The following is a 15,059-nucleotide window of genomic DNA, read 5'->3' as shown; positions in this document are numbered from 1 at the left end:
GGTTACCACCCACAAATGCTGGTTTCCTTTAAATCAACTTGCGTACAGCCAGCGATCAAAAAGGTAGCGGTCGACATGGCTAAGGTCGACAGGGTTTGAAGCTCGACACAAGCATTAGGTCGACAATGGAAAAGTCGACAGTCAAAAGGTGGATGGTAGGGCATAAAATACCGCCTGTTGGCACATGTTGGCTTAAAAAAAAAGTGAAATAATCATGTCAACTTTTTGACTGTTGACCTTGCCATTGTCGACCTAATGCTTGTGTCAACCTTCCAACCCTGTCGACCTTAGCCATGTCGACATATACCAAGTGTGAACCCAAGGACTGTTGACCTTCAGCGGTCGAACCAATGCATGTTGACCTTAATAGGGTCGACCGAATGACCGTATCTCATGAAGAAAGGTGTTGGCAGAACCAAAAGACCATAAGGCCACAGCATTCTCTGTTTTGCTGGTGTGTAACTAAGGGGAGATGTTTCATACCTTTGAGAGATTTAAAATGAAGAAGTTGCCCATAGCAACCAAACACCTTCTAATTGTCATTTCGTAGTTTGTGCTAGATTAATATTAGCTAGAATCAGATTAGTTGCTATGGGCAAGTTTATTTTATCTCTCTCGAAAGCAGGGGTACAGGATGCTCCCATCTGTGACCAACAGAGGGTTGACACTAAAATACTGGCTCCTCCGCAGTGACTGGAGCCAGGTGCTGCACTGAAACATTACGTGCAGCACCTGACTCCTGTCATATGCAGGAGCTGGCACTGCAGAAATAAATGTACTAAGATGTGTATTCTACTTCACATGTGATGTTGCTATGGGCAACCATTCAGAAACTACTTCTTATTTATTCAGCACTCTAGAAGATAGTAGACAGGATCTGATTGGTTGCCCATAGCAACATCACATGTGAAGTAGAATACACATCTTAAGGTGCGTACACACGGGGCGATTATTGCAAATATCGCTGGCAATATGGTCGCTGAGCGACCATATTGCCAGCGATGGGAGTGTGCACTTGCGATAAATCGCCGGGTGCGCGCTCCCGTTTTCTGCCCGTAGTGACCAGCTGATTTCCACTGCCAGGCTCCCCCGGCAGTTTCTTTTTCATCAGCAACCATCTCTGGTCGCTGATGCAAACGGGACACCTAGCGATATATCGCTCAGTGTGAGCGATGGTACTTGTGTAGTATCACGGCGTTCATCGCATCGCAGACCATAAGGCATGGGATGGTATGCGATGCGATATCGCGCAATGTTCCCCAATGTCATACAATTTTAAAACTGTATGGCATTGTATATGGCATACAATGCCATACAATGCGATGGGATGCGATTATAACTTGTATAAGCACCCTAATGGGTGCTTACAATGTTAAATGCACCCCCACGCCACCCCCCAGTATAAACGTGAACCCGAAGCGTGGCGAGCGCAGCGAGCCCGCAAGGGGCGGCGGTACACGTCCTCCGACCTTTTCATACCCCCACTATCCACGTCGGCGTGGAGTTGATATTATAAAGTGTGGCGAGCGCAGCGAGCCACCGAGCCCGAAGCGCGGCAAGCGCAGCGAGCCCCGCGAGGGGATGCGCATAACTTCACAGGTATACGCGCCCGCCCACCGCGCTTCGGGTTCGGTGGCTTGCTGCGCTCGCCACACTTTATAAAAACAACTCCACGCCGACGTGGATAGTTGGGGTATGAAAAGGTCGGAGGACGCGTACCGCCGCCCCTCGTGGGCTCGCAGCGCTCGCCACGCTTCGGGTTCACGTTAATACTAGGGGGTGGCGTGGGGGTGCATTTAACATTGTAAGCACCCATTAGGGTGCTTATACAATTTATCATCGCATAGGGGGCTAAAATCGCATCGCATCGCAGTGCATCGGGTGTATGGCATGCGATGCGATGAAAAATCGCGCGATCACATATCGGGGGCGCCGTGATATTACACAAGTACCTGAGCGATATATCGCTCAGCAATATATCACCCCGTGTGTACAGGACTTAAGTAAATTTCGCCCTTAGTCTCTGGGGCAGCACAGCATCTCTGGGACCCATAAAGCAATGAAAACGGGGGCCGGACCGTATGTACATGCGCCCTTCCTGAGAAGGTATACCCCTATTGCAAAGCTCCTTTTTTAGTGACGAGTGGAGTCTTTTCGGGACTCCAGGTGTCACCATGGCTAGTGGCGCCTTTGAGTTAGGACTTACAGTTATGCTTATGTGTACTGCTGCTGTTCTAGGAGTTGAGTAGAACCAATGACATCATTATTATATAATATTACAGACCAGTGTGCTAGCAACTTTGACTAGACATGAATACTGACCGAGTTGGAGAGATGAGAGACTGATTTAATATGTAACAATTCTTCGAATATCACCTCCAGTTCTTCTTCAGTTCGCTGACATGGACTGAAACCCAGTAAAATAAACAGCGGACATATATTAGCAATAATATAATACAACAGAGGTTTACTAAGAAAATAGTGATCTGCTCTGAGTGTTCTCCTATTACACAAAAACATTTCTACTAAAAAATTTTCACCTCTGAGATACTGCTCACCTTGCCATCACCTTATACTAAGACATGGCAGAAATACAGTAATGCCTATTGTGTCACTCAGATGCTTGTACAGTAGGTATGGATACACCAGTGAGGAGCTGGGTGGCTTTATGGAACTGAGGCAGCCTGCTGTGGGCTTATAGAAAAATCAGCCAATCAACATGTTAGGAACCCATGACATCACTCCCGCTAGTACAAGTGAATTGATCAGCTGATTATTGCTTCTGTAGAAAAAATGTATGCCCCTGCTTATTGTATATGATGGGTTCACTGTAACTTATTAAAATTAAGAATCTGAAAATACTATTGATATTGTGCACAATGATCTATATGAAATGTTAAAATATGGCTTCAATATAGCATATACTGCAATGTTACAGAATAATACAATGTTGTGGGCATTGTGTATGTGGGATCAGATGAGCAATTTGTATCATGCTGTATGTTCATCGCTGTTGGGTCCGCCTGAGAGGATGATGGGAACTTACGGCTTGCGTAGGATCATTGTGAGTAAAGCTGCTGGCCCAAGCTGTGCGAGGAACACCAGTGACTCCTGCAGTTCATCGTCAGTATCGCGGTCGCTCAGCGCTGGCTCTAGGAACACCTCAGCTTTAAGGAATCTGTAAAACTGTGAATCTTTATCTTGGAAGTTTGGTTCTTGTCTCACTGCAACAAGATGAATTCATGTTTTGATATTCCTTACGCTGTGCTCGGCATTGTAAATGAATATGCCCTGGATTTGATCATTGTACGGATAATATCCAGGGCTCTCTATCCGGTACCTTCCTGGATTTTCTGTACTCTAAAAACTATCGACCTGATTTAGAGATGGATGCAGTGTGAGTGACAACATCTCTGAAAGTAATGTCCAAAATATCCACTAAAAATGCCAGCGTTGCTCACATTTGTTATATAAATTCAAATAAAAATGTGTAAAAAAAAAAAAAAGATTATGGGTGACATTTAATGAGATGCGAAAGTGTGATTTGTGCAAATTTTAGGCAAAAAACGGCTGAAATCACACTTTTTCCCAAATTCACATATTTAATGAGATGGTAAAAACGGCAAAAACGTTTTTTTTTGCTGCGAAATCGCACATTCTGAAAGTGCAATTTTTAGTCACGAAGGAACTCACATCCAGATGTTTTCCCATGGAAAAGTATACAATTCGCATATTTAATGAGATGCAAATTCGGGGAAAATGTGTCTAAAAATTGCCACACATGCAGAAAAGGTTCTGACAGGCGAATTGGCCAGAACCCTGCACAGATCATTGAGATCTGTGCATGGTCCTGTCTTAAAAAATGTGTAAAAGTTTTTTTCTTTAAATGGCGTGGGGTCCCCCCTCCTGAGCATAACCAGCCCCGGGCTCATTGAGCCGGACCTGGTTCCAAAAATACGGGGACAAAAAGCATAGGGGTCCCCCGCGGTGTCATGCCACAGCCGGGGGACACTTTTTACATAAGGTCCCCCAGCCGAAACATGAGCACTGTGGCTGATCAGCCTTGGACGGGGTACCTGGAGGAGTGGGAACCCCCCAATAAAGGGGTCCCCCCCCAGGCTTCACCCGTCCAGGGCTGAAGCTCAGGGCTCTCACCGGCATCCGTGGGCAGTGGACGCCAGGCTGTGGACACTGGTCCAAGAGTCCGGGGCGATTTCAAAATGTTACTAAAAATCGCATCCTATTAAATGTCACCCTATATTTCCTATACAAGGTATACATTACAGGTAATTATGATGAATAGAATTGGTTGCCTGACAATTTTCACACCTATTTTGACAAATTCACTTGGCACTCAGTGTTAAGAGAGGAGGAGGCCCATGTACGTCTCAGTCCCATGTGCATTCTCCGTCCTGGATCCCTCCACTCTCTCTTGCCTGCTTCTCCCTAGTGACATAGCTAGTAGACTTTAGCACTGTGCTAGACTCTACTGCACATGCGCAAGAGTCCGGGAAGATGGGCGTCAGCCATTGTACTGCCTATTCCCCTACTGCACATGTGCAACATGCTGGGAAAATGGCCAATGCACCATTTTCCCAGTGACTGCTGCAGCGGATGCCAGACTTATGCTAATGTCACAGGAGGCGTCTTCTGTAAGTAGAGGCCTCTTGCCGAGCTGCTGCTGCATCTGCGAATGCATCAATGGATAATCTGTGTTGATAAAATTTATCTGAGTAACCTGATTTAAAGCTGCATCCATGGCCCCAGCCCATGCTTCAGGAGGCCACCCTTTTGGTACTGCTGCCTGCAACCTCCCCATCACTGCCCCCCAAATGCCAGCAGCGTATCAATCATTCTGTATCATTTGGGGCACTTGAAGTGACACTGAAGCCTGAAGGTGCACATGTTGCGCATTAGCAGATCCAGTATCATAGCAAATGTACATAAATATCAGATTTACTTTCATCCCTGGATTAGGTCCATAGATAGTCAGTACAGTCAAAACATTTAAACATATGCAGCTACTGTATATGTATAAAAAAAACACTATACCTATACTGTTCTTTGAACAGATTGATTAGCAGGTGTCTGCAAAACATAGCCATATTCCTAATAATTTCATTATTTTAATAGTATACACCAATACCGCCACACAATCCTTAAAAACAACAGTTATCTCTGTTGCTAGGATACGCTAGTAAATTGACAAACTAATCACTGTTTGGCATTTTCTTATAAACCCCCTAGACTTCCTGTGGCTGGGTGGGACGAAAGTGTTTTGGCAGCAATCTAGTTAAACATCGGAAGGATGTTATGGAAGCTCTTGTGTGCGTGGAACCAGGAAGTTACGCCTCGTACTAGGCATGTATACCTCATTCCAGGGTTCTGCTCATACATTTCTTAAGCGTTCGCTTTCATCCATACTCTAATAACAGCAGATGCTGCCGCAATGCACGATGGGCCTTATTCTAGTTCACTCTTAGAGGCAAATTCCTTCTCAGATGGACAAAACCATGTGCACTGCAGGGGGGCAGATGTTACAGGTGCAGATAGAATTAGATTTGGGTGAGTTATTTTGTTTCGGTGCAGGGTAAATACTGACTGCTTTATTTCTACACTGCAATATAGATCTCACTTTGAAGAAAAACCCCACTCAAATCTAATTCTCTCTGCACATGTTACATCTGCCCCACCTGCAGTGCACATGGTTTTGTCCATTTGAGAAGGAATCTGCCACTAAGAGTGAACTAGAATAAGGCCCAGAGTGACAATATACTTTCTAGCAATCAAAGTGTTCAAATGAAGATAAAAATAGTAATACCATGCACCAAAGCTCCTTCATCCACCAGCACCTGCCATATTCCTACTGCCTGACTGCGCATCTGAAGTCCATGGCTGATGCTAAATAACCAGTCCACCAGCTCCTTTCCCGAACAGCATTGCCTGTGAGTTATAGAGACACAAAACATTAGTACAGGTAAATACAGCACATCTACCTGGGAAGATATGATGTGATCGTTACTGTAAAGCTGGGTACACACATGAGCGATGGGGAATTGTTCCGACAAATCCATCAGCCCAGATCAGCTGTAGCACAGGAGTGATGTTAATGAAGGACGGAACACGCACTGTACTGTCCTTCATTAACATGCATGGTGTCACCAGAGATGTTGCTAGGTGTGATGGGCAGCACATTAAAAGTAGCATTGTCACATGTGACCACAGGAGCTGGGAGCACGAATAGCATCATCATGCTGTATGCCTGTCAAATACATCCGACCGAACGGCATATTGCCCAGTGTGTACCCAGCTTAAGTTTCTCAACACAAGTTCAATTGGCTATTCAACAACAAATTAAACCCAGTTCACCATATGTAAATATACAGAGCCGTATTCAATGCTGCCGGCAAAATAAACGATACTCGCCATATTCAATGTTTGTGCTGAATCCTTGCCATGAAAGGCTGGTGAGGATCATCTTAAACAGCGGGGTTCGCCGCATTTCGTGGTGAGTCTCTTCATTTTAATGGCCTCACTCGCTGCTTCCACCTCGCCTCAGGGAACAGGCGAAGAGGCAGACGGCGAGTGAACCTCGCCTCGGGGGAGTGAGTTGAATTCACTGACGGTGAGTTATCGGCACTTCTCGCCGTCGATGGGCGGTATTCAATGAGCCTGATTCGCCATGTTTTTATGGCGAATTTGTGCTGTTTGGCGAATTTTTGACAAAAACGGTGAATCACCCTATTCAATGACCACATGGCGAATACATTTCAAGGTTTTTTTCGCCATGATTCACCGAGTAGCAATCGCTATCTTTTTATGGTGAAGTGGAATGTGAACTTCTAAAATAAAGTGTTTTGTTTTTTACATTTGGTGTCTAAAAATCAGGAATTTTATTCTGAGGAGGGGCATGCTATTTTTATTCATGTGCTGTAAGCACATGAATATATATTTAATTTTAACAAAAATATATATATATTTTTTTTTACACAGCAGCCAGCAGGGGGCGCCGGAGCCGAGCCGCTCATTACATATTCATATATTCACTGCACCCGATGTTACGATCGGGTATAGTGAATATACGCGGCCCCCTGCTGGCACCCCCGGGGGGGCAGCCTGTGCTGCCTGGCAGCTGGGGAGCCCACCTGCCCCCCTCAAACGTTCAGGGGCAGGCAGAGAGACTTCCATCTCTCTGCCTGGCACCCTCCTCAGGCTCCCTGCGGCATTCGCCGCAGGAGCTCATATTCGCCTGTCAGGGGCAGCGAGCCCCTGACACGTTGAATACCGGAGCCCGCTGGCTCCGGAACGTGGCGAATGTGCAGCGAATCCTAAAAAGGATTCGCTGCACCTCGCAGGTATTCACAGTGAATATAACTCGCCATCAGGGAATTGAATACCCCTCATACTGAATAAGATTATTTCAAATACATTAAGTTAGTGGATCACTGCATATTTTATATTTTTTAAAGGATCAATTTACATACAAGTCAGAACTACAGTATAATGTATTTAAAAGAAGCTAAGGAGAATGAGGTGCGCGTCAAACAGCAGCCTTTTCTGAACACTATGGGATCAATCCATATGACCCCATGGAAGTTATTTTACTATAGTGGGTAAGTGCAGAAAAGCCATTTATTAGCACCACTTTTCTGCATTTACACACTGTATTCAAAGAACTACAATGTAGTTTTATTACTAAACCTAAGTTACAGTATTATGACCACTAGATGGGTCTATAAGCACTCATTGTTATCAAGTGCTTATGGCCACTAGATGGTGCTAGATACATCATTGTTAATAAGTGCATATGACCACTAGATGGCACTAGTTACATCATTGTTAATAGCTTATGATCACTACATGGGGTAATTTACATTACTGTGAGGTTTATACAGCTTACACATATTGCTAACTGAAAAAACCTGACCATTCACATCAGTGCTGGCCTAGACCATTGGAGATACCTATCTACAGTATGTTTGCTATATAAACACATACAAAATATGGTTCATTTTTACAGAATCCACTATTGTCAAAGTGATAACTTATGCTTAAGAGTAAACTACAGCCCTTCGGAGAGAAGCCATATTGTTCTTTGAGGTTACCCCAGCTAGAGCTGGCATAACCCCCCACAGGGAAGCCCTGCCGGATGGGGCTTTATTACATTTAAAAATGCAGTAAAAACCCAGAAAACAGGACACAAGAAGGGCCTTGATGAACCCCCAAGAATTTGGCAGGGGATATTTTATTAATTTTAACCCCCATATTGCTGAATGAGGCTACTGAGCACCCAGAGCCCATGGCTGGTGGCCCACATATATAATATAAGTCAGGCTCATAGTGGTAAAATTACTAAAGCCTCTAAAAAATGCAGAGGTCATGTTGCCCACAGCACCCAGATGCTGTCTATCATTTTATAGGATGCAATAGAGAAATGATAAAACCATTTTTATTTTTAGAAGCTTTAGTAAATTTACATTTAGGCCCTTATTCTGGTTCACTCGCAAAGGCAAATTCCATCTCAAATGGACAAAACCATGCGCACTGCAGGTGGGGCGGATGTTACTTGTGCAGAGAGAATTGGAATTGGGTGGGGTTCTACTTCGAAGTGAGATCTATTTTGCAGTGTAAAAATAAAGCAGCTAGTATTTTCCCTGCACAGAAACAAAAACTCACCCAAATGTAACTCTCTGTACATGTTACATCTGCCCCCCCCCCCCCCAGCAGTGCACATTGTTTTGTCCATTTGAGAAGGAACTTGCCTTTGCGAGTGAACCAGAATAAGGGCCCTATTGTAGAATCTCTTCAAGAAGCCTCAGTTTTTTTCTATATTGATTTATCAGACTTCTTAGTTTTCATATTGCAAGAAACTGTATCCATCATTTTAGTGTGTGTGTGTGTGGGGGGGGGGGGAGTAATATAAATAAAAATAGTTCCAAATACCTGTAATGATATCCAGACACCGAATATTAGTACTTTACCTGTAATTCCGAAAATGGTGTTTTCTATCACGCATTAAGGTGGGTGACATGCTCAGCAGGTAAGTGTGCAAAACTTTTGCAGCTCTCCAAACTTTGTGTGACACGACCTGTAGGAAAACAAGAGGATAATATTTGCAGACTAACTCTAAACATGGTCACAGTTATATTATTATTTATTTGTTAACAATGTATTTATTATCTATTGTCCTTAGTAAATACGCTATCATTAGTTACAAACCTGTCAAAATGATAGAACAATAATGTCAGCGCTGGTGACTGAGCACGCCTGAACCGAAATGACTCATATTCATACTCTATTCTACCCATAAAGGTGAGGAGCAGTGTTGGCCTTTTATTATATAGGATATTTATTCTGCTTTAGGTTTACTATGCATACAGTATGTTCAAAATATGGGTGACATGGATTTACTTTCAACATTAGCATATCTGTGTGGCATTTGTATATCCTCCTCAGTCTTGCATGGGTTTCCCACCATTCAATGTATGGCCCAAATCCTTGCCGTGAGGGGACGGCAAGGATCCCCTTAAATGGTGAGTTTTACTGCAAATGCAGGGAGTCCGCCACATTTTATGACGGGTCCCTCCGTTTTAATCGTCACACTTGCCGTTTCCACCTCACCTCATCTCATGGAACAGGTGAGGTGGAAACAGCGAGTGAAGGGGAGTGCGTTGAATACACTGACAGCGAGCTATCGGCACTTGTTGCCATCATAGCTCGCCATCAGGGCATTGAATGCCCCTCTTAATATTTTTCTGAAATTGAGAATAAACAGATCTACATTTAGAATCTTGGTACTGTGTGATACTGCTTGACTAAAGCTTAGCTTTAAATAACCAACCCTTTTTGCAGGATTTGAACGTGGCATAAAAAAAAAAACGTGCAGTTATCGGTTACAAATAAATGCCTTATGTACAGTACATTCATAGGGTGTGTGACGCCTTGTGTTTAAAAAGAGGTGTGGTTTCTTGCCTTTGGTAATAACAAGCCAGAACAGATGAAGTTTACCTTCCACTGTATGTCACATGACCTCACTGGTGCACATTCACTGATCAAACAGAAGACACCTTTATATTGGGATAGCTGCAGACAGTATACTAAGGTTGCACGGAAATATTGTTGCCTTTACAACTGACAATATAACGTGCAATGTATCAATATGACAATATGGTCTATCATTGTTTAAACAATCAGAACATATTATTGTATATTGTTGTATATAAATTCCTTTGCTCAATTAAATCATTTATATTACACAGCAATGACCAGGAACAGACTCAGTGCTTTGAGATGCCTTGTAGATGAAGACAGGTTGTTTGATCAGGGCTGGCAACAGGCGTTTTGGAGCCTTGTACACTGATATCTTTGGGGTATTGGTAATATCCAGATACAGCGATTCTATAATGGACCTAAGATTACATTTTAACTTTAACATAGTCATTACTTTTCTCTTCTGTTCTCTAGGCAGTGGGCCTGATGGGAATGACCAATCTCCCTGGAAATATTTCTATCTATATCTATAGCAATTGACTCTATTTATTGTCTCTGAGTTGGAGATAGCTGTAATACAGAAAAGATTTTGCTGTATGCATGTTTGTGGGTCCATCCCCAATCTGTGTTTTGTGTGAGATAGAGAGGCTTGCCAATGATTCTGGTTTCAATGTTACTTGGCTATATTATCCATTAGAATTCAGTAAGGCTCACTGGAACATACAGCAGTACGGATGGTGTAATGGTTAGCATTGCTGCCTCACAGCACTGAGGTCATGGGTTTGATTCCCACAATGGCCCTAACTGTGCAGAGTTTGTATATTCTCCCCGTGCTTGCGTGGGTTTACTCCGGGTACTCCGGTTTCCTCCCACAATCCAAAAATATACTGGTAGGTTGATTGGCTCCCCCCCAAAAAATTAACCCTAGAATGGCTGTATGTGCATGTACATGTGGTAGGGAATATATGGAAAAAGGGTTTTGAGATCCAGAAACGGTACACAGCGCTAAAACTAAATACAAAAAATAGTGTGAATAAAAAGTGAACAAATCAATGTGCACAAAGACAAAATCAGGAGTACTTCCCTTCCGTATATTTCAATGGATGAAAGGTACCTGTAAGTGTATCGATCCCTTTTTCAATGAATAAAATAATTCTTTAGGATGTGAAGTCCGTGTTTTTCATACGTCTCTCAAAGAGGTCATAAAAAAATGTAAAAAATACATTGTGTGAACAGATGAAATACAATAATAAAGTGATAAAGTTCAAAAAATGCTTTGGAATTGAGGTGTTCTTATTTTGCGCGGGTATCTATGGGGAATTTGTTTCTCCCAGGTTATGTGTCTAGCAAGAAGTCTGCTCCAGGGGCGTACCTCCACTCACATAGACATTATATGTTGTAATCCCATAAAGGTATCTTTTTCAAGCCCCTTCTATTTCTGGCAGGAAGGATAGATAAGCGTACCCCCACTCACTGGTTACTAGGTGGGGTAACTCTCATCAAGGTATCTTTCGTAGAGGTTTTCTCAAAGTTATATTTCAGACAATAAATTTGTGTTGGCGTACCCCCACTCACATCCAAGATGGTAAATGGAAACACATAAAGGTATCTTTCTGTTATAAATTCAAGATGGCGATTCAAAAGGAATGACGTACCACACACAGTGTTTTGGAATGGAGCCAGACGCATCAAGGTTTCTTTGTAATATCAGAAAAAGGCCTTTGTGTTTTTAAAAAAAAGGGTCTCTCAACGTAGATTATTTTAGGAACCCAAAAAACAAGGAGAATAGTAGGTAGATTAGAAAGCTTTAATTTTACAAAATGTCCATAGTTGGACTATGAATACGTACAATGTAAATTCATGTTTACAAAATTGGTAAAAACATTCAAGGTAAAAAATGACTTTAAAAAATAAAAATAAAATAAAAAAATGCAAAAAGGACCTGGTGACCCAGGAGGCAATGTGAAAGCTGCAACACAGTCACAAAAAAACAGTAGATGTTATACGTCCGGACAGAGTGAAAGGTTAAGGCGTCCAACGTTACCTCTGTAGTTCAGGCAGGTCCAAGATGCACAAAGTCCCCTAGTGTCAACGCGTTTCGGCTCTCTAAGAGCCTTTTTCTAGACATGGGGACTGAAGGCAAACTGCTGGGTATTTATGTGAAGCTAATCCAATCACGTAATGGCAGGAAGTCATTTTTTACCTTGAATGTTTTTACAAATTTTGTATACATGAATTTACATTGTACGTATTCATAGTCCAACTATGGACATTTTGTAAAATTAAAGTTTTATAGTCTACCTACTATTCTCCTTGTTTTTTGGGTTCCTAAAATAATCTACGTTGAGAGACCCTTTTTTTGAAAAACACAAAGGCCTTTTTCTGATATTACAAAGAAACCTTGATGCGTCTGGCTCCTTTCCAAAACACTGTGAGTGTGGTACGCCATTCTTTTTGAATCGCCATCTTGAATTTATAACAGAAAGATACCTTTATGTGTTTCCATTTACCATCTTGGATGTGAGTGGGGGTACGCCAACACAAATTTATTGTCTGAAATATAACTTTGAGAAAACCTCTACGAAAGATACCTTGATGAGAGTTACCCCACCTAGTAACCAGTGAGTGGGGGTACGCTTATCTATCCTTCCTGCCAGCAATAGAAGGGGCTTGAACGGGCTTGAAGAAGATACCTTTATGGGATTACAACATATAATGTCTATGTGAGTGGAGGTACGCCCCTGGAGCAGACTTCTTGCTAGACACATAACCTGGGAGAAACAAATTCCCCATAGATACCCGCGCAAAATAAGAACACCTCAATTCCAAAGCATTTTTTGAACTTTATCACTTTATTATTGTTTTTTATCTGTTCACACAATGTATTTTTTTAATTTTTATGACCTCTTTGAGAGACGTATGAAAAACATGGACTTCACATCCTAAAGAATTATTTTATTCATTGAAAAAGGGATCGATACACTTACCTTTCATCCATTGAAATATACGGAAGGGAAGTACTCCTGATTTTGTCTTTGTGCACATTGATTTGTTCACTTTTTATTCACACTATTTTTTGTATTTAGTCTTAGCGCTGTGTACCGTTTCTGGATCTCAAAACCCTTTTTCCATTTGTTCAACTTCAAGGACCTTTGGTGTAGGTCCTATCGAGTTCCAGAGACTATTCATAGCTGCTTTTAGCGCAAATCTTCAGTCACGCACAAAATTTTGTTTTGCACTGGTAGGGAATATAGATTGTAAGCTCCTCTGGGGCAGGGACTGATGTGAATATTCAAATAATCTCTGTAAAGCGCTGTGGAATATGTGTGCGCTATATAAGAAACTGTTAATAAATAAACATACGCTCCCATCCAATATAAGTTGTCTCATCTTTCTACTATCTGGGAATATGGGCAGTTACGCACCGCACTGACCCCCCTCACCTGTGTTCGGGCAGCACAGAGCTGTGCTTCCCGGACCTGTGACCTCCTCCCTGCACTATGATCCTCTTCCGGGTGCAGGGAGGAGGAGAGCCCGGCGCAGCAGCAGCTCCAGGTAAGGGATCGAGCCGCTGGGATCCGCTGACTCTCACCGCAAAGGAAAGCTCTTAACGCAAGAGCTGTCCTTTGCCATAATTATTGCATATGTTAGAGCATATGCGATAATTATGTCAGCGATGGGTGGCGAAGGGGGGTGGAGCTGGGCTGCGGATGTTAGAACATCCCGCCCTGTATCTGCTGCTTGATGATGTGTAGTATATAACAGGGAAAGACTGTTGCTTAGTGACACAGAAGTTTTAATGGCTCAGGGGGAAGTAACTCTAATACCCCTTTCTGAATACCAGAAAAGTCCCTGCATTTTTTGGTGTGTGAAGGGGGCGGGAAGGAGGCAGGGAGGAGGCGTGCAGGCGACTTAATGGCGGCAGGATGGTGGCGAGTACTCACCCCTGTTGCTGGTCCTTGGTGCAGGCCAGGGGTCCACACAGGCGACGGGCGCAGATGTCAGGTCAGACGGTGGGTGCAGATGACGCAGCTCTCCGGTGGCAGTGAGGGTGCCGGAGAGCTGCGTCACCTTCATCTGCCGCCTGTCCTGTCATTTGCCCCCGCCATCCGTGTGGATCCCTGACCTGACAACACACCGAGGAACGGCAACCCGGGTACCCCCTACCCCTTTCACACCGGCCAGGTCCCCGGGTTGAACCCGGGAACAACCCTGCTCCATAGACGGGAAATTAGGCTGGTGTGAAAGGGGTATAATACTCCTTTTACACTGAGTCCCGGTACCAACTCTGACCCAGAACACTGAACATGGATCAGAGCCAAGGCTTCAGATGTGCTTAGATCTTTAACACTGCTGCCAGGACCCGGGTCCTCCCACTCACATAGAATGCTTGAAAATAATGTCACTAAGTGGTCTACCTTTCACACTGCAGCCAACCTGGATAGACACAAGAATCTCCTTTATTATGCCCAGGTCAGACCAGGGGTGCAAGACCCAGTTTCACCCTTTCACACTGAAATTGGACTCGAGTCACGCCAGCTTGCCCGGGTTCTTGGCTCTGTGTAAGTGTGGTACAGTATAAGGAAATCTTTGATTTTGCTTCCTGGCTCCCTCTTTAGGAAGTCTTGTTGTCTTCTACATGGGTGATGCATGGTCTTCCGAGAGTCGGGATTCCGACAGTCACTACAACAATGTCAGAATCCCAACTGTTAAAACCCCAATAGTCTGGATCCCGACTGACAGGGGTTATTCTCCCTTCATGACCCCCAAAGAGGGAGAATAGAATATTGGCAGCATGGCGAGTGTAGTAAGCACTCTCACCGCAAAGCACGCGGATACCTGTGAAGCCCGCGAGGGGACGCCGATACCTGTGAAGGTATCCGCGTCCCCTCGCGGGGCTCGCTGCGCTCGCCACGCTTCGGGCTCGGTGGCTCGCTGCACTCGCCACACTTTCTATTCTCAACTCATGGATAGTGGGGGTATGAAAAGGACAGAGGACGCGTACCGCCGCCCCTCGCGGGCTCGCTGCGCTCACCACGCTTCGGGTTCACGTTTATAGTGGGGGGTGG

At 43.8% G+C, this 15,059-nt stretch overlaps 1 protein-coding gene across 1 annotated transcript in view; it reads right to left on the bottom strand.

The window, feature by feature from the left end:
* Positions 1–15,059, bottom strand: part of RAPGEF3 (Rap guanine nucleotide exchange factor 3) — a 116,158-nt gene that overhangs the window by 41,893 nt on the left and 59,206 nt on the right. Inside the window, exons 3-6 of the mRNA XM_083169512.1 lie at positions 8,982–9,088; positions 5,822–5,943; positions 3,047–3,224; positions 2,323–2,407 (exon numbers count right to left, since the gene is read on the bottom strand). Coding sequence (XP_083025638.1) covers positions 2,323–2,407; positions 3,047–3,224; positions 5,822–5,943; positions 8,982–9,088 — 492 coding nt within the window. The remainder of the gene's footprint in view (positions 1–2,322; positions 2,408–3,046; positions 3,225–5,821; positions 5,944–8,981; positions 9,089–15,059) is intronic.

The sequence above is a fragment of the Crinia signifera genome, chromosome 2, assembly GCF_055691185.1.
Source record: "Crinia signifera chromosome 2, ASM5569118v1, whole genome shotgun sequence".
Lineage (NCBI taxonomy): Eukaryota > Metazoa > Chordata > Amphibia > Anura > Myobatrachidae > Crinia > Crinia signifera.
This window is presented reverse-complemented; position numbering and strand designations above follow the sequence as displayed.